General features: G+C 40.3%; 2 protein-coding genes across 2 annotated transcripts in view; one reads left to right on the forward strand and one right to left on the reverse strand.

Annotated features, from left to right (window-relative positions):
- Nucleotides 1–27,047, forward strand: NPC1 (NPC intracellular cholesterol transporter 1). Its single transcript, XM_064655114.1, has 25 exons — nucleotides 1–329; nucleotides 7,126–7,248; nucleotides 8,521–8,627; nucleotides 9,195–9,370; nucleotides 10,244–10,411; nucleotides 11,018–11,267; nucleotides 12,820–12,896; nucleotides 13,569–13,939; nucleotides 14,299–14,525; nucleotides 15,065–15,165; nucleotides 16,092–16,194; nucleotides 17,138–17,327; nucleotides 17,753–17,935; nucleotides 18,590–18,704; nucleotides 19,517–19,644; nucleotides 19,734–19,874; nucleotides 20,483–20,572; nucleotides 20,681–20,871; nucleotides 21,231–21,346; nucleotides 21,639–21,768; nucleotides 22,470–22,670; nucleotides 23,495–23,726; nucleotides 24,742–24,855; nucleotides 25,617–25,779; nucleotides 26,419–27,047. The coding sequence occupies exons 1-25, from the start codon at nucleotides 237–239 to the stop codon at nucleotides 26,499–26,501; spliced, it is 3,873 nt and encodes a 1,290-aa protein (XP_064511184.1). The 5' UTR covers nucleotides 1–236; the 3' UTR covers nucleotides 26,502–27,047.
- Nucleotides 26,963–27,562, reverse strand: part of RMC1 (regulator of MON1-CCZ1) — a 16,209-nt gene continuing 15,609 nt past the window's right edge. Inside the window, exon 20 of the mRNA XM_064655175.1 lies at nucleotides 26,963–27,140. Coding sequence (XP_064511245.1) covers nucleotides 27,061–27,140 — 80 coding nt within the window. The 3' untranslated portion in view covers nucleotides 26,963–27,060. The remainder of the gene's footprint in view (nucleotides 27,141–27,562) is intronic.

The raw sequence follows: 27,562 nt of genomic DNA on the forward strand, positions 1-27,562 counted from the left end.
GCGGTGCCAAGGGAGGCGGTGCCGGAGGCGGGGCGGCGGCCGCGGTTGGCGGCGGCTCTCGGGCGCGGCCCCCCCGCCACTCCTCGAAGGGGCTGGTGGCACCGCCCGGGCAGGCGAGAGCGGCCCTTCCGGACCTGCGCTGGCGCGGCTGCCTGTCCACCTCCTCCTGCCGCCTCCCCTTCGCCGCCGCTCGGTGCTGCTGCCGAGAGCCCCCGCCGGCCCCCTGCGCTCCAACCATGGGGACCTTGCAAGGCAGCCCCGGGCGGGGCGGCCTCGGCCTGCTCCTTCTCCTCCTCCTCCTCCTCCTCCTGCTGCTGTTGCCCGTGCGGGTGAGTCCCTCACGGGGAGGTCGCCGTGGGGTAGGGCGTGCGGGGCCTCCTGGCACCGTAGGGAGGAGAGGGAGCAGGACCCCGCGGGTGGTGCCTGGGGCGAGGGGAACCGGGGCTCTCCCGGACGGTGGGGCTGGGTGAGGGCGATGGTGTCCCGGGTTAGGCCCCTGGGCTCGGGGCGCAGCCCAGCTGAAGCGTGGTACCGAGGTGCCCCCTCCTCGTCCCGCCGTGCTCTCCGGGTGGCAGGCGGGGTGACAGCCGGTGGCGCGGCAGGCCCGCCGGGGAGCACCGGCGAACTTCAGCTCCTGCCCGGCCCGGCCCCCGTGCCCCGCGATCGCAGCCGGCGGCTGCCCCGGGGTGCCGCGCTCCCGTGGCGTGCCCCGGTTATGCAATGCCCGGTGCATGTGAGTGGCCGCGCAGTCACATGCTCCGGAGAGGCTTGCAGATGTCCTGGGTGTCTGGTTTGTTTTGCTCGGGGTGTTGCTTATGCCGGGTGACAGCTTCCTGGGAGTGATAGTCTGTGCGGAGTGAGCTGCTATCTATTGATGTGCTAGTATTAAGACTGCGTGTTTCCTCAAAATTAAGGGCTAAAATAAGTTGGATTTCTTGATGCTTTAGGAAAAAATACTGTAAAACCTTCACTCCTCTCTTCCCAGTCATGTTTTGTTATGCTGTGGCGCAAGATAGGAGCGGGATACTCCACATTCCTCTGGAGAAACAAGGAGTGTCTTCTAAGCCTTAGTGGTTGTGTTGGTTTTTTTCCCTCTCTGCCTAAGTTGGAAACATACTTTCTAGGTCAAGTTTTATGACTAGCCCTTTTTAAACCCACGAGTTTGTCACCTTGTGTGTGTGCTGAGGTTCTTCTGTTTTCTTATCCTCTTCAAAAAACCTCTTGAAGAGCTTAAACATAAAACTAGGAATCCATTCCTCTATTACCACTGGAGAAGGTGATTGTTAGTAATGACTCATGATGTCCAGGTGGGTAAGTAATTTACTTCACTCCTTACCAATGTGCTTTTATGTAGTGTTTTTTGGAGGGAGATATGATCCTATGGCAATGAGGTGTGTCCTAGGCTGGTAAAGAAATTACAACATGCTTTAACTTATGTATCAGAAGGATACTGAGCTAGAGGAGCTTGAAACAAGTTCTCCTAAGATTTAGGGGAATCCTTGTAGAGGATGTGGCTTTGTGGTTCTTAGAAGTAAACATTGCAGAATGACTTTAGCCATGCAGGTTTCAATTTTGTACTGTAAGAAGGCAGAATCGGGTGTTTTGGGGTTTTTTTTCCATTAACTCTTATTTATGACTAACACTCCACAAAGAGGACCTCGATACTTTTCAAGGACAAGCTGGTCCTTCAGTTAGACTGAGCCCATATAGATGCTTGCAGGAGAAAAGCTTTGTGAAGGCAAACCTGTTTTCTCCCTCAAGTGTACTGGTAGTGTAATGGGTTTGTGCTTTCAGTTGTGGTGCATATAAATTCAAGTGCTATATGTCATGTTTCTTCTTTTTTAAAGAAGCCAGTGGACTAGAGTGGCACTTCAGTTTGCAATCCTTCGTCGTCCATTACATACACATTCACAATGGACTTGAAGCGTTCAGCCTGTGTAAGGTGCATCTTTCACTCTGAACAGTGCATGGTACAAGATTTGTGCCAGCCATCCCATTACTAGTTTGTGTTATCTTATAAACATCCTGATGTACTGGATGGCATTTATGTGCTTAATGGCTGCTGTTGCAATTGATCCTTGTGTAATTATACTAAAACATAAGCTGTTCAGTTATGGCTAATCAAGGTTGGACACAGATTTCCTACCAGCAACTGGGATTCCAAACTGTATGATATATTTGAGTTTCTGAAATCCTATGGGAAAATGTTAATGACAGGTGCTGCTCTTGCCAAGTGGCCTGCAGTGTGATGTTACCTGACCTTGGATGTGAAGTTCTGAATGTCTGTGTGGAGCAGTTTCCTTGGCAGGCATGACGGTGTAGCTTCAGAACAAGGCAGTAACAACTTTACCTAAATTACTTCCTGGAAAATCAGGAATGACTTTTTCAGTCTTTCTGGATGGAAAGTGAGGAAGCTCTCTTAGAAGGGGAGAGATGACTGAAGGGAGTGACTGGTAGAACTTACTAGTACTTTGCTGAGCAGTAGACAAAATAATCCAAGTGTTGTGCAGTATTATTATTTCCCTGCAGGACATCAGAGGTATTTTGGTGTAGATGGACTTAGATGCAGACAGCTGCTAGTTAGGGGCCCTGCAGTTTCTGATCATGCATGCAGTGTGTGTTTTCCCAATAACTCCTTGTCAGCTAACACCAGCTCGTTCCCACAGATACTGAACTATTGCAACTTTCTTTTGCTACTTGACCTTGATTTTACTGTGACATCTCAAATATGCTTGGGTAATCCCATAACTGTGGCTTGCTTTGCCTACTCAGGAGTAGCTAATAATTTTTCTGTCTGAAAGGGAACAGTCCCTTACTTAGGCGCAACGGAACAAGAGGAGCTTGGGAGATAAAGTGTGTCTCTGAATTGGCTGCCTCTGAATAAGGTACTGAAAGAGATAGAGTAAGAATTAAACCTGTAAAGTTTCCTTTAGTCCATGGACTTCCTTCCTTCATAGGGAGGGCTGTCAGGTCATATGCAACTTCTAGGGCAGATCTTTGAACTTGACCTGATGACCTGTTTCCATAAACCAGGCTTGCCATTTATTAAGGGTGGTGGTGTAGTTCCCTAGAACTCTCAACCTAGTGGGCAATAGCAGATTATTAAGGGAGTGGAGGGCGAGAGTATGCTCCTTCCTGGATTGATCTCTTTGCCCTGCAGGATTCCAGATGCATCATCCTAGATGAAAGGAGGGGAAACAGCTGTATCTGAGGCTGTTGCCTTTTCCATACATTAGTAATCTTAATTTGAAGAGCCAAACAGTGTTAGCTTGTCATTTGGTATTTGCAAGACTACAAATAACTGCTGTTTCTGCATATAACATCATCATTGTTCTTTGTCAGCTTAACAGCTATGTATTCATTGTTGGTGATGGCAAATGTTGCTGGAAGCATTGAAGATTATCGGTTTGTTTCAACGTGCAGTTGAAGAAACACGGGCTGAAGTAAATGTGTTTATGATCTGTTGGAGCACTAGTTTTATTATAAATAAATGATAATGCCTGGGAACCAGAAAGCTCTAACGGAACCTTTGTAGAATGCCCATACTTGCTCACGTGCAGATTCTTTATTAGGGCTCCCAAAGCTTTGACCTGAGGTGAAATTTCTCTTCAAACAGACCAAGTCTACCAGAAATAGGAATACAGTTTTCTGAACTCTGGGGAGGTACTGAGGGTTCTGCCAAATGGTTTCTAAGATATGCTGAAGGCAGGAGGGAACAACCTTAATCTAAGGTTATGTTACTGTTGCTTTATGAAGTACTTAGGAAAGTCCCATTTTAATATACGGAGTCCTTAGTTATGTGATCTTAAAAACAAAAAAAACCCAAAACAAACCCAAAGAAAAACCAAAAACCAAACTAAAGAACCCCCCAAAAAACCCCAAACCCACACACATAAAAAACTTGAACCTATGAACTGAGCCCTGTGTTAGACTTATGGATATTTTGCCTTTTTTAGAAGGCAGTTGGTTTCAACATCTGCTAATTTTGGGGCTAGGCTTTCACCCATTTAAGAAAGATGATTACTCGCCTGAGTATTAAGTGACTTGAAAGTCTGACTCTGCAAGCAGCAGCTTTGTTAACTACGACTCATTTACAACGACACTTACTCATCCCTGTCTCATCCTACCGGTATAGGAGTGTTCTTCTGAGAGAGTGGAAAGAGCAAAGTGCTTGTCTTGCTCTGTAACTTAATCTAGCTTTTACTAGAGGGTTTTTTTTGGGGGGAGAACTTCCAGCTCTATCTTATCTGTGGTAATGGAGTAGTTACTTAGTTACTTCGTGTAACCCTGAATACTGTCTCAACCCTAGGAGACCAGCCCTCTCCCATATTTTGTGGCTGACTCAATGATGAGCAGGCTATTGTCTTGTTAGTGTTCAAGAGCTATGTTGGTGACTTTAGGCTGTTGACTTACAATGATTTGATGTTTTTTAGGCTTCTTGACCTGGTTCAACCACTGTAAATCAAGGATCACCAAAACTAACTGGTTCAGGGAACAAATTTATACTTTTATTAGTTAAATCCTGCTAGGTTATGGCATAAGTGTAAAACCTTAGACTGTCTCTGAAATTACATTCTTGGTGTTAATATTGAAATAGAGTATTCAGACTTGCAATTCTAGGTCTAGGTGCTCTTCTAAGTAGTTTAAAGTCGCTGATACGTTCAGCTTTTCTTAAACAGGCTGAAAGCTTGAGTGGCAGACATGTTGGATTTTCCACTGTAGGTGTTATTGCTGTGGAACTTCAGTAATATGATATGAGTCTTTATCCAAATTCAAATGTAAACTAATGCTAGGCTGAACCTCATCTTGCTTTATTTTTCTTGCATGTTTAGCTGAGTGCTTTTTGGTATGTGATCAAATGTCATGTGCAAGTAAGATGCTTTATGTTCTGTCCTGCAAATGATGGCAGAAAGCCTTGCAGGTAAATTTATAGACATAATACAGGTTGTATTTTATTTTATATCTCTGTAGTTATAACCAAGGAATTGTTGCCTTGAAATACAGACAACATTTTTAAAACAATAGAACTATCAGTCAGACTGATGTGGTAGCTGAAATTTACTGAAGTTTTTCTTTGCAAGAAGTGCGCTGATAAGGTTTTTGTAACTGTTGACTGCATTACCACGTTTCCCACGCTTTCTACTCTGGAAGAAACAAAGTCTTTCAGTAAAGAGTAGGTTGATGAATTTGTGGGGTTTAAAACATAAGGAGTGTTAGATAAGACTTAATGATAACTGTGTTTTAGAAAGGATGATTACAAACCATTCTAGACTAAACATCAAAGCCAGTCTGATACTGAAGAAATACCTAATTCTTTTCTCATGGGCAGTACTAAGCAGCTCCAAATTCTTTGTCATTTTGTAAGAATAGTAATTAATCTGTGCTTTCTCCTGAAGAGATAATTCAGTTGTGACACTGGTACATAAAAACACTAAACAATCTTTCCCTACTAGTAGACTGTTTGTATTAAAACTGAGGTAAACGGATGCGAGGAAGCAGAGTTGAAGATGGTGACTTTGCATCAAAAAAGTGTGAATTTATTTGAGGCATGAACAAATTTATGATGTAGTTTTGATAAATGTTCTCCAAGTTATGGAAATTGAATGTTTTCGATTCATACTGGTGTTAAACATTCAGTGTTTATAAGTGCAATCTGAAGGTGGTGTTTTCCATGTTGTATCTTAGCAGCTGGTTACGGGTTTAGCTGTAAGTGCTAGAGTAGACAAATGAAGTAGTGATCTAGAGTGGTATGTAAACTTGCTTTTAGACCTGGCTTGTAGTGAGTGACTTTGAAGCAAGCCATGTTGCCCTGGTTAAGTTAAAGGGGAAGCAGGTCTAACAGGGTTGGGTAAATTGGTGGTGGGTATTGTTCCTGATAAACAACCAGTTGCTGATGTATTTTTTTGGTGAACTGTCAGTGTTGTTCAGCACAAAAATGGTTGTTGTGAAGGCATTGTAATTCTGGGTAGCTCTTGGGTATTATGAATACAGCCTTTCAGGGGCCTCTCTGGTCAGTAAACAATATTATTCATGGTCAAGCACAGTGCACAGCAGTCTGTCCTTGCAGTGTAAGCATATGGTGTCTCTACAAATGCTAGGTCAAGGTTGCTCAGGAGATAAAAATAGGTCAGTTATCTCTCAAACTGTACTAGCCAAACTTCTGATCAGAACTGGCAGAAGTGTAGTAAATGTTTGTGCAATCTGCTTGCAGCCGATGTGCATAGGAAAACCTTGGAGCTGTCTTAAAGCTTTTGCTGTAAATAACTTGTTATTGCATTAAGTGTTTTAATTTTCAGAATAAATATTTTGGCTTAGTATTTCAGATATCTCAGTGACAGTACCACTGACAAAAAATACAAGGTTTTCAAGGTGCCACTGTCCTTTTTCAGTTTCCTTTATTTTATGCACATAATAACAGATTTCTGAATTTTTCAATAGTCTCTTAAATCAAAATATGAGAGTCGATGCTTTTTCCCTTTTACTTAACACTCTAAGTCCATTTAAATGTTGCATGCTTAGGCTTGAAAGTGATGATGGAGAGTATCCTTTGAGATTGTGACAATACATATATGGCAAGTGTAGAGCTATGAAGTTCTGTTTCAGAATCCTCTTTATACTGCTACTTCCTCATTCTGTCACTCATGAGTTTGCAAGAAGGATCAGAAGGTGGCAGGAGGAACTGAAATTGCACATAAGCAATAAGTTTCTCTCCATGTATGCTGACCTGTGTGCCCTCACATGACAGTTTACCCAGTAATCATTTTGTTGTTTTGTGTGGAAAAGAAATATTTTCTAAATCATCTTATACTTGAAGATGCTTTTCAGGTATTGAATTAGATTTTTCTTAAGGAACTCTTATACTTGTTCTTAACTATAGACAATGCACTTCCTGTTTCTATATTGGGCAGGGAAGGATGGGAAGGTGAGCTGAAGATCAGTGGTGATGTGCACCATGTCAAAAAATGCATGCTTTTGTTAATGGGCATTTTATGTAATACATGCTGATGGGAAGTTATCCAATCTGCATTGTAAGTGGCTTTTGGAATAGTAGCACATAAACTCTATAACAGCTGAGGAATTTGGCAACTATTCCTTGCAGTTAATCAGTTATCTCATGTTAATTAGGTACGTCCACAAATGTGTATCTGGTATGGAGAATGTGGAGTTGCTTCCGGAGACAAGAGATACAACTGTGCTTATGATGGACCACCAATAGCACTACCAGAAGATGGCTATGACTTAATGCAGGTGAGCTTCTTTTGGAGGTCTGCTGCTTAATAAAAAATAGTTCTCCTACACTTGACAATTCTGTATTGGTTTCCATTGGACCTGTGCTGTGCCCTTTAGCTTTCTCATCCCAACTTGATGACAAAGCGAACAGATTATCTCCGATTTCTCATGTATGGCTCATAGCTCCAATTGGGTGAAGGTAATATACCTCAGTTCCTTTTCGGAGATATGAGAAGTTTCCATAGCATGTGATTAGGAGCTTTTACAGACATAACCTTAAATATAGGATTGGTCCACTTGTCTGCATAGTTTCCTCACTGGTTTGAGTACTCTTCAGTCAGATTGTTTTTTTAAGACTCTCCCAAACTATGATACATTCCGTAGTTGTGCCCTTTTAATCTCTAAAATACAAGACTAAACTGTTTTACATCAGGTGATCATTCCTGATCTCTCCTTAAATAGGAAGGCATTAACTGACACTTGTTCAAATGGAGCAAATTTGGACAAAATTAGCTGTGCCTACTGTGAGATGGTATTTCCTTATCTGGGCTTTAGCTGCCAAAATGAACAAACCCACAGTCAAAAGAATTTGTATATTTGGTGCACAGTATAGGATGATATTGCCAGACTTGCCTTCTGGCATCTGATAGTTCAAAGCTATAAAGTTTGCAGTAACTATGGCATTAAAGGAGGGGTTTACTGGTGGCAGGAGTGACTTAATTAAATATGTCGGCGAGCTAACTACTGTTACGTACTGTTTCTGAAGCCTTAAGATACAGTTCTTGTATGTTACTATCAATTATGCTTGTATTAAATGCATTTGTCTCTTCTGTAACTGAACATGAAATAGCTCTTCCAGGTAATCAGTGATTTTGTGGTTAGTGGCTTGTCTTCTGAGACTTTAGAATCTGATACTGTCCGGAAGGAGTACTAGAGGATAAGCTGCAGGAATACTTTCAACTTGGATAAACGTGTTGTCCTCTCACCAACAGACTCTCAAATGCCATTTATCATTCTATATATAGACTCTGGTGACTAAAGATCATCTGAAGGAGCTTTTTAAAAGGAAGTGCTGCCTTGAATAAAAGAAGTGAAAAAATTGATTCTTCTCTCTAGTCTCTGAACAGCAATCTTTTTTGCCAGACTGGTTTTTTTTTCTATGCATCTCCCACAGCAACAGCTACTGTCTTCTGAAATATGTTGGAGCAGAACCCATAACTATAATAAGTTCTGAAGTCTTAAACATGCTTTTTCTTCCTTCACCCCTGATCTCAATATTGTTTTTTTAAGGAACTCTGTCCAGGTTTTTTCTTCGGCAATGTTAGCACTTGCTGTGATGTTCGACAGCTTCAGACTTTGAAAAATAACTTGCAGCTGCCTCTGCAGTTTCTCTCCAGGTATGCTAATGAAGGAACTAGTTTTGTAATAGAATAACAAAGCATATTAAAACTCTTCAAGTAGATTTTAGGAAAGGTGGTAATTTCATTTAAAGGCTTATTGGAGATGCTCTTTAAACGACTGCCTCATCTATATCAGGAGGCTGTAATGTCATGAAACAACTGCTTGCAGTCTGGATTGAGTTAGCTGAGTTAGAATAAGCATTCCCTTAGTTTGTCTCAAGCTTCTGTGTCTAACAAAGCCTTCAGAAGAGGGTGACATAAAGTACTGTTTGGTCCTGTTCTAACAGGAGTCCTCCTGCTAAGAAGCAGTTAAGTTTTTAATGAAATTCTATTTATATCTATTTGAGGTAGGCAATTTTGCTGGTGAATTATGGTGCTTAAAATTGCTTATCTGTAGCATCAACAACTAATGTTGTATTGCTGATTAAAAACTTGCAATTTTGAATATTTTGTTCCGTCACTCTGAGCAGAATGTTTACTCTTGCAAGGCATACCTGACTTGACCTATATAGATGGCATCTTTACCTCTTAATCTGATTGCTATTCATTGACTTTCCTACCTAGATGTCCATCGTGTTTTTACAACTTGATAAACCTCTTCTGTGAACTGACTTGCAGTCCAAATCAGTCTGACTTTTTGAATGTTACAAGCACCATACCTTATTATGATCCAGTTTTAAAAGAGAACAAAAGTAGCATTACAGAGCTGCAGTACTTTATTGGAGAACGCTTTGCAAATGGTGAGTAAAGAGTATGTTAATTTACCTTGGCCTTTGTCAAGGTAACAAGACCAGTGCTTTTTTAAGAAGAATTGGGAGGGAGAAAGATCTGTCTTTTTTCAAGTTTGAGTCATCGCATAGGTAACAGTAGTTCCCTTGAAAACTTCTGCCCAGGTAGGGGACATTACACTGACACTGTTAATAACAGTGTTTTTAAAGACTCAACAAAGCCTGAACATCCCTACAAACGGTTAATAGCTGTTAACCATGATGACTTTAACTTCAGAAAAAACAAAGTTGTTGCCAAGTACTCAATGTCCGAAGCCTACCTCATACTAAAATGGTCTGGCAAGTATGATAATAAGTGTACACAGTTCACTACAATGGGCTCTCTAGGAGGCACTTACTCCTCTTGAAATGGACTGTTTTATTCCTTTGTCAAAATCAAAGATATTTTTAGAGAACAATAAATTTGGGTTGTATTTCAATTTTGTAACAAGCTTAAATCATTAATTCAGTCTTTGTATACTTTTTGCAGTAACCTTTAATCAAATTATGAGACACCTGAAAGTCATATGGCCTACAGGTCAAAAGTACCTTAAATGTTGGTCATAACTTTCCCTGCAAATAACTTAGTATAAAGTAGTGTTACCTCTCAAGCAGAAAAGTGTGTGCTGGGATAATACAGATTTGGGTGGCTTACTCAGAGCAAGGTAGCTGTAACAAAGCATTGCAACCTTGAATACTATAAATACAACTGAATCCTTTTCTCTTGAAAGCTGTAAGTATGTTCTTGGAACTTGGTGAGTCTGTAATATTGGAAATACTTGGAATGCTCACTCAAATTATAATGTTGGTTTAATGACTCTTCTGTCTTCATTCACTTATTCCTAGCAATGTATAATGCCTGCAAAGATGTAGAGGCTCCATCAAGTAATGTTAAAGCACTGGGGTTGCTGTGTGGGAAGGATGTCAAGGACTGCAATGCAACCAACTGGATTGAATACATGTTTAGTAAAGACAATGGACAAACTCCTTTCAGCATTATTCCTATCTTTTCAGGTAAGAAACTGAATAGTCCTTGCCTTTGAAACCTCTGTCAAAGGCTGTGTGCTATGGCTAGCGTATTATGTTATTAAACAGCAATGAATGTCTGCAGTCAGAGGCTTCCAAAGCAGTGTAAGATCCACTGACCTTTTTTTGATTTCTGCTTGGAAGTCATACTTGGTGCTTTCTTTGTATACAGCTTGTTACTGTATAGATCTCTAAAACTTACTAGTGATGGACTGAGCTTAGGCAAATGGCTAGCTTGTATTACTTGGGAAATTGGCAGTACCCTGATCCTTTGGGATTTGTTTGTAAGAAGATGGTTGCACATTGTGCAATCTGAACAGATAAGGAGGATGACAGATCATTACTGGGATGATAGAAGTATGTGCTTGTTACTTTTACACCCTGAAGTGTTATAAGCATGACCAATCATTTAATTAGTAGTAATATATAAATAGCTGGTATGGAAAAAGCAGCGGCTTCTTCATCTGTAAGGCCAAGAAATGCTGCTCTGTATAGAGGCTAGGGGCTTTCATACCAAGGGTTAACTCACTTAACTGTGAAGGTTTGAATTTTTCCTGCTAGTAAACTGGCTCTGCAACTTGTGGTTTGTCGTAGATGTTCCTGTCCATGGAATGAATCCTATGAATAATGCTACCAAAGGCTGTAATGAGTCCGTGGATGATTCAACAGGACCATGCAGCTGTCAGGACTGTTCAATTGTTTGTGGTCCAAAACCTCAACCCCCTCCATTGCCTCCTCCTTGGCTATTGTTTGGTTTGGATGCTGTGTATGTCATCATGTGGATTTCCTACATGGGCTTTCTACTCGTATTTTTTGCACTAGTTTTTGGAGTCTGGTGCTACAGGTAAAGCATTCAAAATACTCAGCTCTGCAAGTCACTTGTTTTTCCCTGAAAACTTTCTTTGCCCAGGTCAGGTGCTTGTTGTCTCTCCTACTCCAGCCAGCAAAAAGTTATGTTCTGTTGCAGATGCTTACACTTACCGGGAGTGTTCTGACTCCTAAAACCATCTGGTGGAAAGTGAATGCAGAAGTTGGTTTAGTGGATTCACAACTCCCATAGCATCCCTAGCTACAGGATCAAATACACTGTTCTCCAACTTCCATATGCAAGTATGCAAAAAGTCTGGGGAATGCATATTCATAACAAAGCAGTCAGTGCTGTATTGGAAATGAAGTCATGAATACTTTTCTTTAGGCTCCTGTTTTGAAAAATATTAAATGGAAGCTGGGCTTCCAGTAACTATAGCGTATCACCCTTGATCTCATGTCTGGAACACCTCTCCTATGAAGACAGGCCAAGAGAGTTGGGGCTGTTCAGCCTGGAGAAGGAAAGGCTCTGGGAATACCTCAGAGCAGCCTTCCAGTACCTAAAAGGGCCCTACAAGAGAGTTGGAGAGGGACTTTATACAAGGACATGGAGTGATAAGAAAAGGGGCAATGGCCTTAAACTGAAGGAGGGTAGGTGCAGATTAGATATTAAGAAGAGATTCTCTACTGTGAAGGTGATGAGGCAGTGGAAGAAGTTGCCCAGAGAGGCTGTGGACTCCCTATCCCTGAAAGTGTTCAAAGGCCAGGCTGGATGGCACTGAGTAATCTGGTGTAGTAAAAGGTGTCCCTGACCATGGCAGAGGAGTTGGAACTGATGATCTTTAAGGTTTGCACCCCAAACCGCTCTATGATTCTATGATCAGGAAACCGAAATTGCTCTATAATAAAGAGTTAAGTCTGTGTGGAAAAGGTTAGTGAGTACAACTGGCCAACACGAAATTGTAGGTGTGTTTGAGGTGTCTGGTCTTAGCCCAAAACATCCTGCCATAGTTGGAGGTCTGGTTAGATTAGCAGGAGGATGCTGTTGAATTTAGCTCCTGCTCTGAGTATCAGGAATGGATATAAGCAATTTAGTTCTATCATAAGTGTTCTGTGCTATAACTTGCTTGTCTTCAGGACAGGAAGAAACGACCTTATTTTCCTTTTTTCCTCTCTTCCTCATTTTTTCAGGCTAAGTATGTGTAACTTAAGCATTTTGACTAATAAAGCAGAATATTTCTAATGTAAAAATCTCTTACAAATGTTATCTCTCTGTTATATGGTCAATTTAAAGAGACTCTCTGTGCTGTTAATGCTACTGATCTTTTAAATATGCATAAAGAACCTGTGCTTGATCTAAACTGGAAACATTTATTAAGACAGTGGAAATGACTGTATTTTGTTCCAAAGCATCATAAAGCTGGAGATTACTGTTCTTCAGTGGGTGGGTGCAGGGAGAACATGATGCCTGTAGATTCTGGAGGAGTCAAATTTCAAATTTACTGGTAGCATTGAACTTCATTCTTTCTGTACAAACAGTACAGACGTCTTTTTGAGTAAGAATGTTAACGTAGCTTTTTCTCTTGCAGGAGGCGGCACTTTGTCTCAGAGTACACACCAATTGACAGCAATGTAGCCTTTTCTGTGAATTCCCACCGCGACAACGGTATGTCTTGGAGAAGAGCTAGAGGTTTATCAGAAACCTGACTTGAGTGCATCCCCTTCTTGTGGGTGGGCTCTGGAATTTTAGCTTTGTTAGGCTATGCATTCTTAGAGGGCTTTATTTCAGTCTTTTGACCAGTAACTCTCTTTTTTTAGAGCAGTACTTAACCCTATTCTGCTGGGTACACAGTTCTTGGATCTAGCTATGCTATAAGGAAGTTCTGGAGGGCTTTGTAGCAGGAGATGGGAAGGGCAACACAATGCTAAAATTAATTTAGTTGTGTTTTGACTCATCCACGTATCCATTTAAAGCATGCTATGAAAGAATTGTAGTTTAACTTGCATAGCAGCTGAGATAGCTCATTTTATTGATTTATATATATATATTTATTTTTATATATATATATATAAATATATATATATTTTAGCTGCTTCCTGCCTTTATTTGCTGCTTCTGTCAAAGACAATCTTATATTAGAAGGGGCAGTGTGAGGTACAAGCTGGTTTCTGCCCCCTTGACCTTGGATTGGTCACAGGGTCTGACTGTCAGTGTAGACATAGCTTCTGGTGCTTACTACAGAGAGCTAGAATAAAATTTCATCTTTCCTAGTGGATTCAACAAAATGTTGCTTAACTGACTTATCAAACAGTTACTGTTTACTTCTTGTTCTTGCAGGGAAAATTACCTGCACTGAAAGGCTTGGTGAAAGGTTTGAGAATGGCCTGAGGATGACATTCACATCATGGGGGGCTTTCTGTGTCAGAAATCCACGTCCTGTTATCCTCTTCTCTGTGGTCTTCGTTGCAATGTGCTGCTCAGGCTTTGTATATATTAAAGCAACTACAAACCCTGTAGATCTCTGGTCAGCCCCAAGCAGCCAAGCTCGCAAGGAGAAGGAATACTTTGACACACACTTTGGGCCTTTCTTTCGTACTGAACAACTCATTATTCAAGCGCCAAACAGCCGCCCAGACACCTATTCACCTTACCCATCTGGAGAAGATGTACCTTTTGGGCCTCCACTTACCAAAGATGTTCTCCATCAGGTAATTTGAACTTTCCAAGAGCAGAGATGTAAGCATACCTAACAGGTATAACCACATGGAGTTGGCTTCCATCTCCAGAGTTATGTGTCTATCGAGACGTTCACTAGACATTCATATTAAAAATCCCAGCCTTGCTATAAAAACTTTTTGCTGAAAACCTTTCTGTTAGAGAGACTTGCAAGCTAAGTCCCAGTAAGTATTCTTAGTATGAACACAGGAATAATATTTTGTGATATGCTTCTATTGATTCGTGCCACTGTCTCTGGGAACTTGCAGGAATACAGCATGCACTTAAATCCTACCTTGCAAAAGAAATGCTTTCTTGTGCTGCTCTTAAACTGTGGTTTGGTTTTTTAAAGGTGCTGGATTTGCAGGATGCTATTGTCAACATAACTGCTTCTTTTGACAACGAGACTGTAACGCTGAAGGACATTTGTCTGGCTCCTCTTGCTCCCTACAACAACAACTGCACTATACTGAGCGTACTCAACTACTTTCAGAACAGCCATTCTGTCCTAGATCACACTATTGGGGATGAGTTCTTTGTCTATGCTGATTACCACACTCACTTCCTATACTGTGTTCGGTAAGCAGTACAACTACGTGTTTTTTCAAACTGTGGACCAACTAGGCCTTTGTCTTCCTGGCAGACAAAACTAGCTAGTTCTCACTGCCCCCTTGAACATTTTCCTACCCCTTTTTAAACTTGCAATACTATGTGGAACTGCAGGTTAGTATGAGATTGCTTGTGTTCGTGTCTTAGTACTTCAGCAGGAGTTGGATTTAAATCAAGTTGCCAGTTAAACTTGGTTTGGTACAGACACTGACTCTGGTTTACCTTAAACATGTTTTCAACACTTCTGAGGAGTTCTGCAACAGATGACGATTTCTAAGCTTTCACTTCAGTTTATAGTTCAGTTGGATAGAAGCTACTCCTTGTCTCAGAGGCTATAAGGCACATGCCTTTAAACTGTATTTAAATTCAAAGCAAATGTAGCACAAAGGCAATGTATCATTAGCAGTCTTACCTCCTCTTTGTCTCGATTATCAGTTATAGCACAACAGCTTTTAACTTTTTTATGCTGTGCCTCAGTTGTCAACAATTATTGCTGGTGATCTCTTTAGGGCTCCAGCATCACTGAATGACACAAGCATGCTTCACGATCCCTGCTTAGGAACATTTGGTGGACCTGTATTTCCGTGGCTGGTGTTGGGAGGATATGATGGTAGGTGACAAAACAGTATTGCAGCTTAAGTCTTGAGAGTACATACCTGTGTGATGTCTTTGGTGCTAAAGGTGCGTTCTCATTTAACACAGATGTTTAAATGTACTCCAGAGAAACTGGAGTTTTGTTCAACTTTTGGTAAGTAAGGGTGTTTTAAGTAAGTTTTCAGTAGACCAGTGCTGGGAATGGAGGCAGACTGCTCAGAAAGTGCAAAATGGAAGCAGTCTGTAACTAGAACATACTGGTCAACAGGATAAATGTTTGGGGCCTACTAAAAGATCCCTAATTTCTGAATACTAGATAAAAATATGAAGTAGCTCAAGTTGACATGGTGGGATGTACGTGTATTTTGCTTTGAGTTAGAATAGTTTTGTCACTGATCTGATAAAACAGTTAGAAATAGATTAAGATGTTCACAAAGGAAATTCTTCCATTATTACTCTGAAGCCAGAATTTTGTTCAAGCAATTAATCTAATTAAACATAACTTGGTAGTACACTTGTGTTTGATATATCTAAAACAGTGCTTCAAGGCAAGCACTTCTTGATTAAACTGTAGGGGTTTTGTACTTGCTTTGAGTAAAATCTAAGTATGCAAGAGGCAGTGTTTAGGAAGCCACATCTTATTTCCCATTAGATGGAAAGTCATAAGCACTGGTTATATAGTAGTCCCTTGTTTAACCATGCAACAATTTAATGTTGGTGTCATGAGCATGGTAAATTATGAATAATTACTTTTGAATACAATCTGCAGTGCTTAGCTTCTGTTCTTATTTCAGTAGTGTTTGAGAACTCAGTGGTGTTAAATGGAGTTGTAGGGATGAGATTGCTTTGGACAATGCTAATTTTAAATTTACTTGTATCTACTATACTAGAATATAGGCTCTACTTCTTAATGCCAAATGATTTTTTTTTTCCCCTCTATAGATGATAACTATAATAATGCTACAGCTCTTGTGATTACTTTTCCTGTCAACAACTACTACAATGACTCAAGAAAGCTAATGAAAGCCTTGGCATGGGAAAAAGAGTAAGTAGTCTTCCTGTATTCTGAAATGTGTATGTTACTTAAAGCAGCTTTAAATGTATATACATGAAAAATACCTGTACTGTACTGACAGTTTTCTGGTATAACTATAGGGATGTTTTGAGAGGAGCAAAACTGGTTAGAAAGAGACTGTGCTGGTCATAAGCCCTTCACTTTATCTGGCACGCTTTATTTGCTTTGAGGATGTAGGTTCTAGTCCTGTGAGTGACCATCTAGCCCAGTACTACTTGCTGCTAAGTAACTTTAGATATATTTGATATATTTTTATTGTGACTAAAATGATAGAGGTAGACTCATTAATCTACTGAACCATTAAGCATGAGTGGAAAGGTCCAGCATGATCCTGTGATTTTTAACATTTAATTTTTAAAAGTGTCATCCAGAGGAGCATCTAAAGCTTTCATCCCCTTCACCATCTTGAAGAGCTGATGTTGGCTTACACAAGTCAGCTGCTCTGTACTAAAAAGTTTGAGACAAAGGTAAAAGCATGACAAGAATCTGCTTGTGTGACAAGCACCTCTCAAGCTGGGGAACTGAAACAAGGGCTAATAAATTGTTCCAGTCCTGTAAACAAGCTGCAGTCACCTTTCAAGTCTGCAATCCTAGGTTTAGCTTTGAGGAAACTTGCACTGAGTTTGAAATAAGTTATGCAAGATAACCTATTTGTCCTCAAACTCTGAAGAGAACATGGAAAGTATTTCAGCATAGTGTATTTCTAGTGCTTGGAGTAGAGTTCTAGGTATATGTAGCCAGCACCTCTCTTTTTTTTAAAAATGAGGAAGCTCCCTCAAAGCACTGTCTGGCCACAGTGCACTCTTGTACTACACAGATGATGTAAATTTGCCATCAACTGGCTTCCATGTATTTCTAATAGAAGATGTTTTGTCTTTTAAAATGTGACTGACCTCTTGGTTTTGTTTTTTAGATTTATTAACTTTTTGAAGAACTACAATAATTCCAACTTAACTATATCATTTTCTGCTGAACGGAGTATTGAAGATGAAATCAACCGGGAAAGCAACAGTGATATTAGCGTTGTGTTGATAAGTTATCTTGTTATGTTTGTATACATCTCCATAGCTTTGGGACATATCCAGAGCTGTAGAAGACTGCTGGTATGTGTATAGTTTTCACTGCTATAAAGACTGAAGCTATAGCTTGCTGATAGCTTTAAGTGACTTAAATATTTTTGCAGAATGGTCATGTTCAATTTCGTATTAGAGCATTGAGTCTTCCTTGGGCAGGAGTTACAGGGAACATTATTCTTGTCATACTTGATAGTTCATGTGTTCTTCATAGTCTCAACTAAGTATTATCACTTGAGATGCTCAAGAGGTACCGAGTTAACTTCAGCTTTAAGACTTGTAACTTCAAGTTTGATTCTTTTTTTTTTTTTAAAATGTCTGGTTCTTCAAAAGAACCAGAAAAGTAAGTTTGCTACTAACTACACTAAATGTAAGAATATGGCTTTTACCTTTGCTATAATCTGTCTTGTGTGATGATGCTTGTTTAGTTAACAGTCAGTACACCTTTTTTTTAGGTGGATTCGAAGATATCTCTGGGCATTGCAGGCATCCTGATTGTACTGAGCTCAGTAGCGTGTTCTGTAGGCATTTTCAGCTACTTTGGAGTCCCACTGACACTGATTGTGATAGAAGTAATTCCTTTCTTGGTGCTGGCTATTGGAGTGGACAACATCTTCATTATGGTTCAGACACTTCAGGTATATATTCTTTCATACAGATTCTTCTAAAAGTGCCTGTCATTTTTGAAGGCTGTAAACTTAAACCAGAAGGTCTCCTGCATTCCAGAGCTCAGCTCAATCTGAGCAGCTCTGGACTCTCACAGAATATCTAGTGCTCTTGAAGAGAGCCAAGATTCTATGTACATTCTACCTTCACAACCCCCCCTGCCCCCAGGTTAAAAGTCTCTGCCTTTTCTTACTGCTGGCTGATACAAAAAGATTGTACAACTTGACTGCTATTTTGATCGCTTGTAAGTTTAACATACTGTGAGCAGTAATCATGAACTAAACTACATACTTAAGACTAGAGACTTCTGAAACCAAGTCCTAGTGGGTAATCAGCTTCTGAATTTGACAGGCTCAATAACCCACTGAAACTAGCACTGCCTCTGGCAAGCGTGTAGTTTTGGCTGAAGTACTCAACTTAGTACTAAATTTTAAATTTGAAGGAAGCTAAGAGGTAATGTTCATGGTGCTCTTGTTTTGGAGAATCTCAGCTGTTTAACGCTTGTTAATGTGGTGAAAACAATAAAAGTTCATGATACTGAAAAGTTTTGATTTTTTTTTAAAGCCATATGAAAGAGCTTCCTAAATTGTGATTCCTAATTATAATAAATTATTGCCTTAAAACAGAGAGATGAGCGCCTTCAGGGTGAAACTCTGGATAAACAGATCGGCAGAGTCTTGGGAGATGTGGCACCCAGTATGTTTCTCTCATCTTTTTCGGAGACTGTGGCATTCTTTCTTGGTAAGTTTTCTTTAATATTTGAAGATCAGTGCCTTATACCTGTGTGTTGCAAGAATAAATGCAAAACTAACTTATAAAAGCCAAGTAAGAATTTGTATAGGAAGTCTAGCTTAGTTGTTCATTGCTCTAAGCAAGTTAAACTTCTGCTGGGGATAGGCATGCTGGTACTTTGAGTCTGGCACAGTTAAAAAGATCCATTTCTGAATCTGTCATGCTTTTCAGTATGAAAGGCTGGAGCGATTTACTGACTTGCAGTGATTGACAAGTCTAAATTTGACTTTAGTAATAGATCAAATGTCAATGTGTATGAATTTCTATATCACATTTAGTCATCTTGCCACTGCTTGGAAAAATGCCTCTGTGACAGAGTATGTTTGAGGTTCATTTTACAGTACATGTTAGAGGTATATCTTATGTTGTAAGCCTACAAATATAATTTGGCCTTCTTTCATTATGGACTTGTTCACCTGGAGGGCAGTTTATCTCTGGTCCAATTTGCATTGGAATGGCTTAATACAGGAGCAAGGTATTGCATGACAGCACTCCTTAACTTTCCTCTTACACAGTCTGCCTGTACTTTTGGAGTTAAGAAATGTCTTAAAACTGGTCACTCCTTTGCATAGCCTTAATGCTGTTAATCAGGTCAAAGACAGCAGCTGTAGGCAGGCTCATATCAAATGTTTTCTTTGCTCTGAAGAGAAAGGCTTTGTCCTGCTAAAAGGCTAGCACCTAAATTGGATATTTGTCTAGAAAATGCTCATGCGTTTCTAGGAGAAGAGAGCTTGCTTAACAAACTTGGTCACTTCCTTCAGGGACACTGTCTACGATGCCAGCAGTTCGCACATTCTCCCTTTTTGCTGGAATGGCTGTGCTCATAGACTTTATTCTTCAAGTTACTTGCTTCGTAAGTCTCCTGGGCTTGGATATTAAGCGTCAAGAGGTGAGTATAAATGCACCTGTAAATACAGTGTAATGGGGATGATGACATCCACAGAAATGCACTAATCTGGCATTTAATCCATTTTTCAGGGGAATAGACTGGATATTCTGTGTTGCATCAAAAGCAGTGAAGAAACGGGTGGAGTCCAGCGTTCTGAGAGCATGTTATTTCTGTTCTTCAAAAATCTGTTTTCTCCATATCTGCTTAAGGATTGGATGAGACCAATAGTAGTATGTATACTCTGTTTCAAATAAGCAGTCATCTAAACTTGAGCAAAAAGTGTAGCAAGCCTGAAGGCCTAAATAGGGAAAAAAAATTTTCAATACAATGAAACAAATGAAACCTCTAGTATTTTTGCTTTCAGCACTAGTATAGAAATAAGCTTTTGTAACTGCAAGAGTAATGAGAATACACAGAGGCTTGATCATGGATTGTCCAAAGCCCAGGTTTAGGAGTTGCATTACTGACAGTTGAATTACTTTAGTCCTATGTAAAAATCAAGCACATGTTGGCTCTTACACTGCATTAATCTAGAATGTTGTTGCTGAATCCATGATTCAGTTTGGAGTTACTGTACTTATTTATGGAAGGTGTGTGTTTGTATCTTTCATTGCTTATTTTTAAGGATAAATTTCCTTATGGTTCCAAAGGGAACTCTGAGTAGCTAGGTTTTACTGCCTGTAAACTGTAGTACTGACTACTTAGCACTGCTGTACTAAGCCTGGCTAGCATACCTAAACTAGAGCCTCTTTGCATGGTTCCTATTAGCTTAGTAAATTACTCCTATTGCTTGTTGTTTCTGTACAGTTCTCACTTCCATGGATTTGCTTTTTTGCAGATAGCAGTGTTTGTGGGTATCCTGTCATTCAGTACAGCAGTTATGCACAATGTAGAGATTGGACTGGATCAGTCTCTCTCAATGCCAGATGTAAGTCCTATGATCGTGTCACTGTTCAGCAGTTTGTGGCTGAATTGAAAACATCGATACCTTGTTGTGCTCACTCAACATATAATAACTCAAAACCTTCTCTTTAAGGACTCCTATGTAATAGATTACTTCAGCCACATCAGCAAGTACCTGCATGCGGGTCCCCCTGTCTACTTTGTCCTAGAAGAAGGACACAACTACACCTCTTTGGAAGGGCAGAACATGGTGTGTGGTGGAATGGGATGTAATAACAATTCACTTGTCCAGCAAGTCTTCAGTGCTGCGGAAATTGGTAGCTAGTAAGTCTTTCATGCCTGTCTCTGTGTAGTTGCAGGGAAAAAAATGTAACTGACCAGTGTGTCCTTCTGATTTAGTTCAGACTTGACTGTTGGTTGTACAACTGACACACTATTGTATTTGCATTATACTGTGGTTTTGGGAGGGAGGAGAATGGAAGAAGCTGCGGCAATCTTCTAGAGCTAGCTGGGCATTACAGCTCTTGGATGGGTTACTGGAGCATGGGAATATATGGAGAGCTAAGTAGCTTGGATGAGAATGAGTTGACATGGCATAAGTTGGCACTGGAGAGATCAAGGGATATGTTCTGGAATGAAATATAAAATTACTGATGATGGATATGTTGCATTATTTTTATTAGCACAAGGATAGGCTATGCCCCATCGTCCTGGATTGATGACTACTTTGACTGGGTGAAGCCACAGTCATCCTGTTGCAGAGTCTACAATACCACTGGACAGTTTTGCAATGCTTCAGGTATTAGCATCCATCTTGTTCCTAGGGGATTAGCTTGGTTTATAAGTTTCACAGCCAAAACACTTTATCGTGGTATGAGTCAGGTGAACTTACTAAAGCCCTTGCTTTAGTATTAATAAATAAAAATAAAGGACTATAGGTTTTATACAGAATTCCAGGGCTGATCAGTTAGTTCATCATTAAAAATGTTTTTTATGGAATTGTATCCTGTAATATTGCAAGTCAGAAGTTACTACTGTTAGGACAAAGAATGCTTGATCCTGTAGCTGACATTCTTCCTGTATTTCTTCAGTCACTGATCCATCATGCACTCGTTGTCGACCACTGACTCAAGAAGGCAAGCAGAGACCACAGGGCAAAGACTTCATGACCTTTTTGCCCATGTTCCTATCAGACAACCCTAATCCTAAATGTGGCAAAGGGTAAGAGTCTTTATTTTATAGATCTCGCTTAGACCAGTCTGTCAAAGACACTTGCTCTAGACTTATGTCTGCAAGGCATACAAACACTGACATCTCACCTGTTCTGTAGTACTTTCTGAAACAAAACTGGAAAAACAAATGTATCATCAACTAAACGGAACAGCAGCTTTCCCCTGTACAATGAGGAACAATTTCTATCATCAGTCTCTTCTGGAATATCCTATGCAATCTTGAAATGTGTGGTGCTCTGAAGCTTTTATAATTTTGAAAACTGCCAGAAAAACTAACAGCTGTTCTGCATTAGCCCCCTGAATGGCATCTACAAGTGGGCTGGAGGAGGACTATTTACAAGGGCATATGTAGGGATAAAACAAAGGGGAACAGCTTTAAAATGAGAGGATAGGTTTAGATTAGATGTTAGGAAGAAATTCTGTGAGGGTGGTGAGGCACTGGAACAGGTTGCCCAGAGAAGTTGTGGATGCCCTATCTCTGGAAGTGTTCAAGGCCAGGTGGGATGGGGTGTGAGCAACCTTAGTCTGGTGGAAGGTGTCCCTGCCCATGGTGAGTGTGGAACCAGATGATATTTATGGTTCCTTCCAACCCAACTCATTTTATGATTCAATAAGATTATAAGTTATAAAAGCAAATAAATTTGAATAATGCTGACACTTTACATCTAATATGTCACTATGTTTATATAGAGGACATGCTGCATATAACTCTGCTGTCAACTTTGTAAACAACAAATCTGATGTTGGAGCTACTTATTTTATGACTTACCATACTGTACTGAAAACATCATCTGATTTTATTGATGCTATGAGGAAAGCTCGGATTATAGCAGATAACATTACTGAGACCATGGGCATCAAAGAGAAGAACTACCGGGTGTTTCCTTACAGGTATGGTTAGATCTTTCTTGCCTTGGTGACAAATACTCAAGCAACAGAGAAAAGGTGCTGGCTAATAACATATTAGAGACTTGAGTATTGAGTTTTGTCTAACAGAAGGTAATGCAGAGATTCTGGAATTTCTAGTAAAACCAGAAAGATACATTCTATATCCATATCACTGACTTCTCTTTACTGTGGTTGATGATAATACCTAACTTCAATCAAGAAGCCTGTTGTTCATGACAAAGGTAGCTCTGGCTCCATTTTGGGCATTTCCTAGCTTTCACAGTAGGATTTAATAGTTCAGACATAAGCAGATATGTTGACCTGGCTACTTGCAAGTTGTAATATGAAAGTATTGACTTCAAACAACTTATTTAAATGCCAAGCAAATGCAGCAGGGAGGTCAAGTATAAGAGTACCGTAATGAAATTGAGTTGGAATTGGTATCTGTACAGCTGAAATACTGATTTCTTAACATCAAAGAATCCTATCCATACTTACAGTCTGTCTGCAGTAGCTGCTGCTACTGCATACCACAGTGGTTCTCAGGACCTACTTTCTGGTATCTACTAGCTACTTATGTTCAAGTGTGGGAATTACCCTGACTTCCAGACACAACCTTTATTTGAAGTGTTAGTGAGGAGTTGTCATATAACAGCCAGTGTTCTATTGGAGTCATTCCACTGATAGAAGGAAGCCAGTTCCTGATGGTGAGTTCTGTAAGGGTGGGGAACTACTTTAACCTTAGCACAGAAGTTAATCTAGTGTTTGGACTAGATACAGCATACAGCAGGGAAGATGGCTAACAACAACCTCTCTTCTTTCCACAGTGTGTTTTATGTCTTCTATGAACAATACTTGACAATTGTGCATGATACTATCTTTAACCTCTGCATCTCCTTGGGATCAATATTTTTGGTGACAACTGTGCTGCTTGGTTTTGAAATATGGGCTGCTGTTGTAGTTTCAATAACTATTGCTATGATAATCATCAACATGTTTGGAGTGATGTGGCTCTGGGGCATCAGCTTGAATGCAGTTTCATTAGTAAATCTTGTCATGGTAAGTCAACAAGACATCCCTCTGCTTCTGTTTCCAAGTCTTGATCAGTTCTGTGTCCTAAGTATATACTCACAATACTGAGCAGTACTTCACTACTGAACTTTGACAGGCATTTGAACAATAGTAGAACTATCTTAATACACAAGTTTGTTCTGACAATTAGCCCTAGTTGTCATAAGATAACTGCAATTGAACTGTAAGCTACAGTGCATCTGGTGGGGGTCACTTCAGTTCTGTATTGCTGCTGTATAGGCCAGGTGCTGCTCCATATTAACACAGGTTGTTCGTGCTGAAGGTGAGGATACGCAGGTTCACGTTAGGGCTTCTGCTCTATTTGTGTTCTACAGAGTAGATACGGGACGTGCTAGCCCCGAGTATTGTTCCTGCATAAATGGAAGAAATCATGTGGGCAAAGAGTACCTTAGTAAAACACTCCAGAACCAGCTCCAGCAAGCAGCTATTAGTTGCTCTGGCTTACCATGCTCTCTAGAGGTTTGTGGCAGGTCTGAGAAAGTTACAAGAGTAAACTGTTGGCCCATGTTACAATTAGGTGTATGTTCAAGCAAATCTATCGACTAATAAGGCTAAAATTAGCCTTAGTCAGTAAATGACTAAGCAGATGAACTGTTACAGTATCAAATCAGGATGTATATGATATTGTTTTTCTAAAACAATGTTATTGCAGCTTTAATAGCTGTGAACTGATTTTAGTGTTCAATATTCACTGCACACCTGCACTGAAGCCAGCTTGCTTCAACACCAAGAAACTTTTTGTTTTGGAGGTCAAATCTTGTATCCTGCTTCCTGTTTGATTGTCTGTTGGTAATGACTGGTGCTAGAACACAATACAGTACCTGCAACAGCCTCTGGAAAGCAACCAATACTGAGCTTGTAACTTCCCATACCATTTTAACCCTGAGGACTGATCACAGCTGCTAGGAACCTTTCTAGCCTTACAATCCAGCAAGTGCTCATCTAAATGATGTTTTTGTGTATGTTTCTCTTCACTCTCCAGAGCTGTGGTATCGCTGTGGAATTCTGCAGTCACGTGACAAGAGCCTTCACTGTTAGTACTAAGAGCAGTAGAGTGGAGCGTGCAGAAGAAGCTCTGTCTCACATGGGCAGTTCAGTACGTATCTACTATATGGGGGGCAAACAAGTAGCCAAGTTACAACTTTACTATTTCCTTAAAAATAATACAGACAATAGTCTTCAAGTCATAAAGATGGCCTTGCCTTTTCTTTTTGGAATACTTAAAGCTCCTTAAGGTCAACCTAGGTTCCTACTAGTAATAGGGATGATGAAGACTACAGTTTTTAAAATGATGCTACTAGTACCTAAAAGTAGAAAAGAGCTAAAAGCTTTAGCTGAATAGCAGTTTGGATAAACCTCAAATTGTCCCATTAAAGTGCTTCTCTCTTCCACATACTGAGAGGTGACTAGGAAATGTTATTTTGAGCATGGGAGGCAATTGGAGCTTTGGGAACACAAGCAGGGCTCAGTGTTTAGGCAGTACTGTCATGTTACTTATTTAAGTGACCTGGATGGGGTTGGACTGGGACTACTCTGGTGATGTGTGTACTGGACCTAGGTAAGGAACTTCACTGGAATGAGTTACTTCAAGTAATAGTGTTCATCTGTTATTTGCCTGAAGGAGAAATTAAACTAGGTGACTGCACAGATCAGAGTAGATTTTTAATCATACTGAGCCTGTCCTGTGGGACCAAAAAGATAAATTCTTCTCCTGAGTGAATCTTGGATTTCGTTCTAAGGACTAACAGGGAAGGAGCCTCAGAAGACATAAGAATTTTACTAAATGCTAAACACTTGAAGTAGATGGATTATCTAAAGCCCTACTTACCACTTAAACACTTTTTTTTTTATTGACAGGTTTTTAGTGGTATCACACTGACCAAATTCGGAGGAATTGTAGTATTGGCTTTTTCCAAATCTCAAATCTTCAAGATATTCTACTTCAGGATGTATCTAGCTATGGTTGTGCTGGGAGCGACACACGGACTAATATTTCTTCCAGTTCTGCTTAGTTACATTGGTAAGATGTGACAGTCTGCTCTAAACCACACTTCAAACAAAACCAGCTAGCTGTCTGTGGACACTTTCCATTAAATGGAAAATATTGCAAAGATGAAAAGCAGTACTTGAATGTGCCTCTCTCATTCAAGTCTGTCTGTTGGAAACCAAGGGCTGACTGGTGGCAGTGCAAGCCCACTGTTGTGGACTTGCTGAACTGAAGCAACCACAGCCTGGCCTGTGTGGTTGCACTTTGCTGTGCTTTGTTGAGGGCCCATGTGGCATGACTGGCATGTCTCAACCTGGGGCCAGGATGTGGGTGGAAGCAACAAACCTCCTCTGGGGTGCTGTTCCTGTGTTAGCAGAAATCTTGCTTTGTGGTGAGGACGGTCCAAATACTGTCCTCTTGAAAGTAGAAACACATGTGCATAGCGTAGTTCTTAAAAGTAGACTTAAACTGAGCCTTTACTTAATGGGGCTAAGACTGATTCACCTACTGCTGCCCTTGTTGCTGCTGCTGACAGATATTAATAGCTAAGCAGAAGCATGTTTCTGAATGTTAAGCTGGACCTAGACAGTAAGATCGTGCACGCTTCCTGATGACTGTCTGATTGTCTGTAATGCTGAGACTTCGGAGTAACTCTTGTGTTCTCTCACTCAGGCCCATCAGTAAATAAAGCTAAAACTCGTGCTGCACAAGAGAGGACCAGAGGTACAGAACGGGAGAGACTCCTCTACTTCTAGTTTTTTTAACAGTGTTCAGTGGACTTCCATGAACTGTGGCTTAGGCCCAACTTTCAAGAACTGAAGTGCAGCATTGTTCTATGACTATCACACTGTAACCACCACTGACTTGACTTCTGCACACATTCAACTAGATGATACCAGCTGCGGCTTTGGACATAGCTTTAAACTCAGGAAATGCTAAGTGTGGTTCAAATAACAGTATTACTAAAACTAGATGTGCTAATAAGATTTCTAAAATACTTCTGTTTTCAAGAGGTTGCATCTTTTTCTTCTAGAAACCTAAACCAGCTGTATTGAGAGTTGAATAGCATTTCGTCAATGAAATCGAGGTGATGTGGATGAGAATGGACTGCTAAACCACTGACACTAATTTTAAATGCAGGTCAATGCAATTTTTGTCTCTATTTTTAGGGGGAAGCCATCACAAGTTGTAATATTTTTAGTACTATTTGCCAAAATGTCTTGTATATACTTTATTATAAAATAGCAATTTTGTAGTTCAAAAATCTACTTAAATGCAATAAATTAAGTTTATACATTTCAGTGGAAGAGTCTTTCAGAACGTTGTGGGCTTCATGAGAGCTTGTTCTCCGAAAACTTGTTTGAAGAAGGTGACATGTTCTTCACAGTGCTCACCTAAGGGCGATAAAATAAAAGTTACTGTTCACTTCACAACTCAGAAACAGAACCAAGATTGTATAGTTTCACTTACCTTAATTTATTAGTACTAATTCTTTAATGCTCTTGAGTACAGGAGTTTAAAAATAGGAAGCAGTGGAATACTGAGGTATTTCCAGTCCTGTGACTAGTATTCTAGTGGTTAAGCAGTTGTTTGATCCATCTAATTTCTGGATCTAGTTCGTGTACCTAACTGGCAGATTCATACCCATGAGAGCCCTTTACTGTCAAGATATAACATGTTAGAGTGGGATTCTGTGCCTACAGACTGTCGGGTGATTACAAACATGTTGCTGGTGCAAGCAGTTTAGTTTGGGTTTTAAAGGAGGAGGAACTGTACTATAAAACAGGCCTTGAATTCTTGTAATTCGTGGAAACAG

Source organism: Pseudopipra pipra, chromosome 1, assembly GCF_036250125.1.
Source record: "Pseudopipra pipra isolate bDixPip1 chromosome 1, bDixPip1.hap1, whole genome shotgun sequence".
NCBI classification, from domain to species: domain Eukaryota; kingdom Metazoa; phylum Chordata; class Aves; order Passeriformes; family Pipridae; genus Pseudopipra; species Pseudopipra pipra.

What these genes read in the sequence shown, in the direction of transcription:
- NPC1 (XM_064655114.1), top strand. Translation starts at nt 237, where the DNA reads ATGGGGACCTTGCAAGGCAGCCCCGGGCGGGGCGGCCTCGGCCTGCTC. An exon ending in TTTGGAGTCTGGTGCTACAG is followed by an intron (nt 11,268 to 12,819) that starts GTAAAGCATTCA and finishes TTTCTCTTGCAG; the next exon opens with GAGGCGGCACTTTGTCTCAG. An exon ending in ATTGGATGAGACCAATAGTA is followed by an intron (nt 19,875 to 20,482) that starts GTATGTATACTC and finishes GCTTTTTTGCAG; the next exon opens with ATAGCAGTGTTTGTGGGTAT.